The following is a 4,290-nucleotide window of genomic DNA, read 5'->3' as shown; positions in this document are numbered from 1 at the left end:
TAAACATAATTAGATTTCCGATTACTACTTGTGTAAACACCCCTTTCCTTCTATCAACCACTGTAGGTTATTTGCGAGTATATATATATATATATATATATATATATATATATATATATATATATATATATATATATATATATAATTTCTTTTAAAGTTTTTTTAATGTATTGTGGTGTTCTGCCCCCATGTATGTCTAGGGTGAAGGTGTTATATACTCTGGAGCTGAAGTTATAGACAGTAGTGAACTGCCATGTGAGTGGTGGGAATTAAGTCTGCATCTTTTGGAGGTGTAGCCAGAGCTCTTAACTGCTAAGCCATCTCTCTAGCCCACTTAGTATAGTTTTTGTTTTTGTACTTGGTGTGTGTGTGTGTGTGTGTGTGTGTGTGTGTGTGTGTGTGTGTGTGTGTGTCTGTGTGTGTGTGTATGCACATGTTTAACCATGTTCTCATTCATGTGTATACATAAACATATACCATGACTGTTAAAGGAGGTCATATGACAATGTGTGAAGTAGGTTCCCTTTCTCTACCCTGTGGGTTCTTGGCATTGAACTTAGTTCAACTTCACCTAAGTTCACCTGTGCCCAGTTTTATATGTCATACATAAATGGACTTTTCCTTTAAAGATGACAGACAAGAACTGGTTCTTCATAAATTGCAGAGATGGAAGCATTCTTTATCATTACAGGATGTGTGCTTTTCCCCGAAAGACATCTGCATCCTTCAGGCACCATGCGATCCTTCAACCAGAGCACTGCTTACCCACCAGTTTTCTTCCTCACTGGCATTCCTGGCTTTGAGACCTCTCACAGCTGGTTTTCCATCCCTTTCTGTTGTCTGTATGCCATCGCCATCTCTGGGAACAGCATGATCCTCTTTATCATCATCACTGAGTCAAGCCTCCATGAGCCCATGTACTATTTCCTGTCCATGCTGTCTTTCACGGACCTCGGTCTGTGCCTTTCGACAGTGGGAACTGTGTTGGGTATCTTCTGGTTTAATGTTCGGGAAATTAGCTTTGATGCGTGCATTGGCCAAATGTTCTTTATCCATGGCTTTACATTCATGGAATCCTCAGTCCTCTTGGTGATGGCCTTTGACCGATTTGTTGCCATCTGTAACCCACTGAGGTATGCTATGATCTTAACCAATTCACGGATCATTGCAGTGGGTTTTGCAATCATAATTAGGGGAACCACAGCTCTTGTTCCTTTACTACTGCTCCTCAAGCGTCTGTCCTTTTGTCATAGTCATGTGCTCCATCATTCCTACTGCTTCTATCCTGACGTGATGAAGCTTTCATGCTCAGATACAAGGATCAACAGTGCCTTTGGCTTGGCCATTGTCATTTCTAATGCAGGCTTGGACTCTGTCTTGATCCTTCTCTCTTACATTCTAATCATCCATTCTGTACTTAGCATTGCATCCAAGGAGGAGTGGAAAAAGGCATTTGGTACCTGTGTCTCCCATCTCAGTGCTGTTGCCATTTTCTACATCCCTATGATCAGCCTGTCATTGGTGCACAGATTTTGGAAACATGCCCCTCCCTTTGTGCACACTCTAATTTCCACTGTGTATCTGCTCATTCCTCCTGTAATGAATCCCATAATCTACAGTGTGAGAACCAAACAAATTCGCAAAGCCGTGCTTAAAGTATTCTTTGTTAAGCCATATTAGGAAAGTTTTAAAGTTTGTTTTTTTAAAGAGAGTCTTCCTTAAATTTTTGTTTTGTTATTCACTTGAGTGATTTAACACTGTATCTTGAAAGAACCTGTCAATAAATAAATTTTATTCACTCTAGTTTTATAAGGTTTTAATTAGATAACTATTGCCAATCAAATATTCATAGTTGAATAAAATGTAATAGTAGAATCACTAAAGAAACAATAAAGAAAAGTGATTGAAATGAGTACTTTTCTAGTTCTCTAAGGAAGCTTAGAGATCTCTGTAAAATGTGGCTATGTATTGTCTAAAATGTATCATAGAAAACCATCTCCTGATTTATTTGATCATCACACAATGCAGTTATACATTAAAATTAAAGTTCTGTCACATAACTCTACAATTATTCCAGCTTAATCTGAAAATTAAATATAATATATAGAACATGAAAATGCGAATTATACTAATTTTATTATTATGCATTGAATAATACCCTGAAGTATTATCCTATACTCCTGAAAATCTTAATTAAAATAATAAGAACAAAGAATTTTTGCTAATACACTGATTTTTTCCATTTAGTTTTTGGTGCAATGTAGTGCAAAACTCTGAAATATGATAAATCCTTAAAGTGCTTTTTGAAAAAAATTAATAAAGATTGTCTGGCTATCTGCAGAGCAGTATTGACAGAAACATCTGATTAAAGGTTACAGGACAATGGACTCAAAGCAGCTATGTTTCCCTACACAAGAGCTACACAAGATCAAGACACTCAGTACTGCATTCCCACATAGATAGGGAGGAGACTTTTACAAATGTGTTTTTATAGGAACATTTTCTGATACTGGACGAAAGAATTATAAGACCATTTTTTTAATGGAAACTGAAGGAGCTCACAATGAGGCTGAGGGGAAAAAACATAAAGAAGAATGAACCCATGGGAGTCTCATCCTCTGGGATACACATCATCTCTATCTGGGGTTTTCTGATGAAGAGATTTTAGAAAGCCAGGCACTGTTCTCCTCATAAATATTCTGTCTCCCTGTGCAGAAGAACTCAGCTCCTCATCCAGCCTGAGAGAAAGGCACAAAGGAACAATCCATGTACTTGTAAGTACAGCTGTTGCATTCAGGAAAGCAATAGAGTTAACCTCTGCTGTTTCACAAAAGAATAAAAAGATATTATTAATCTCATAGAGGTCTTTTGGGTTCTAAGGAAACCTGGAAAAATTAGAAATCTGTAATTTTGGGCCATCTATTCTTTTGTTTTGTTTTTTATTAATTTATTTTCATAATATATGGTGAATACATATTTCAAAATTTTATTTATTTATTTATTTATTTATTTATTTATTTATTTATTTACTTACTTACTTATTTATTTATTTCTAAGAAGAACTGAGGCTTCCCCATGGGCCATCTATTCTAAGTGAGTTTAGTAGTAGTACTGTACAGTTGTCTTGCTTCTAAAAGCAGATTAAAGCGCCATCGGAATTCTGAGATTTCTGGGTAGTTTTGAAACATTCTAAACTGCCCTGCAAAGCCTCCAGCCATTCCTGCCCTATGTGCACTACTTCAACATTGACATGTTCATTGGCTATTATCATATACTCCAGTGTCATGTCTGACTGTCACCACACAGATTCTTCACGAATGCTGCCCTTTTAACCCCACATACCATTGCTCACCTACCAAAGGTTGGAATTGTGGAATATTACATACTCATTTGGAGAACTCAATTTGGTTGAAGGCAGAAGTTTCATGGGACCTAGGATTACCCAGGATTCTAACAAGTTTGTTGTATCATTGGGCAGAGAAAATACAATTCAAATTTGTTAGGTATAGGACCTATGGCACTAGGCTAAAGTGTAGATGAGATGTCAGAATCTTAACGTAAGTGTGCCATTTAACAAATGTTTGAGCGGGGGGGGGGGAGGGAGAGATATTATCATGAAGCAGGAAATCAGGGTCATCCATAAACAATCCCAAATGTTGTATACACACACACACACACACACACACACACACACACACACACGGGGCAGGGAGGTGAGACTATGAAGAAGCTCCATGAATCATTAGAAGTTCCTGGTAGAGAACATGGTGATATATCTCTGTTGGTAACATGCACCACCCCTGGTTTTGACCCACAACTCTGCACGAATAAGGTAAAAGAGGATGAAATGGCATACCCTTGCAATCACAGTACTCTAGAGTTGGAGGCAGGAGGATCAGAGATTTGAGGTTATTCTTGGTTACACAGAGTTTGATACCTGTATAAAATATATGAGACACTCAACTCATTTTGTAGGAGGGGGCCTTGGAGAGATAGATCAGTGAGTAAGAAATGTTTTTATGCAAGCATGTAGACTGAAGTTTGAATATCCAGTCTCATGTAAAAAGCCAGCACCATGGGGAATAGATAGGGAGCTCGTTGAGGCTTTTTAGCTGACAACCTTGTCCCATGATTAGTGAGAATCATTGTTTGGAAAGAATAAGACAAAAGGTGATAGAGAATAAACCTGAAGTATTCCTCTGTCAAATGTATGTGCATGGGCAGGCATATCCTCCCCAAACATGTGAATACATTATCACAAACACACACACATATACGTACACACACATA

The 4,290-nt window shown here is 37.6% G+C and overlaps 1 protein-coding gene across 1 annotated transcript; it reads left to right on the top strand.

Annotated features, from left to right (window-relative positions):
• Nucleotides 1–735: 735 nt before the first annotated feature.
• On the top strand, nucleotides 736–1,680 carry LOC308418084 (olfactory receptor OR51C1-like; the record flags this gene model as incomplete). Its single annotated transcript, XM_080913413.1, has 1 exon — nucleotides 736–1,680. The coding sequence occupies one exon, from the start codon at nucleotides 736–738 to the stop codon at nucleotides 1,678–1,680; it is 945 nt and encodes a 314-aa protein (XP_080769539.1).
• Between the last annotated feature and the right edge of the window lie 2,610 nt (nucleotides 1,681–4,290).

This window comes from Micromys minutus, assembly GCF_963924665.1.
Source record: "Micromys minutus genome assembly, chromosome: 2".
In the NCBI taxonomy this organism is placed as follows: Eukaryota; Metazoa; Chordata; class Mammalia; order Rodentia; family Muridae; genus Micromys; species Micromys minutus.
The sequence above is the reverse complement of the archived record's forward strand: the minus strand, read 5'-3'. Positions and strand labels throughout refer to the sequence as shown.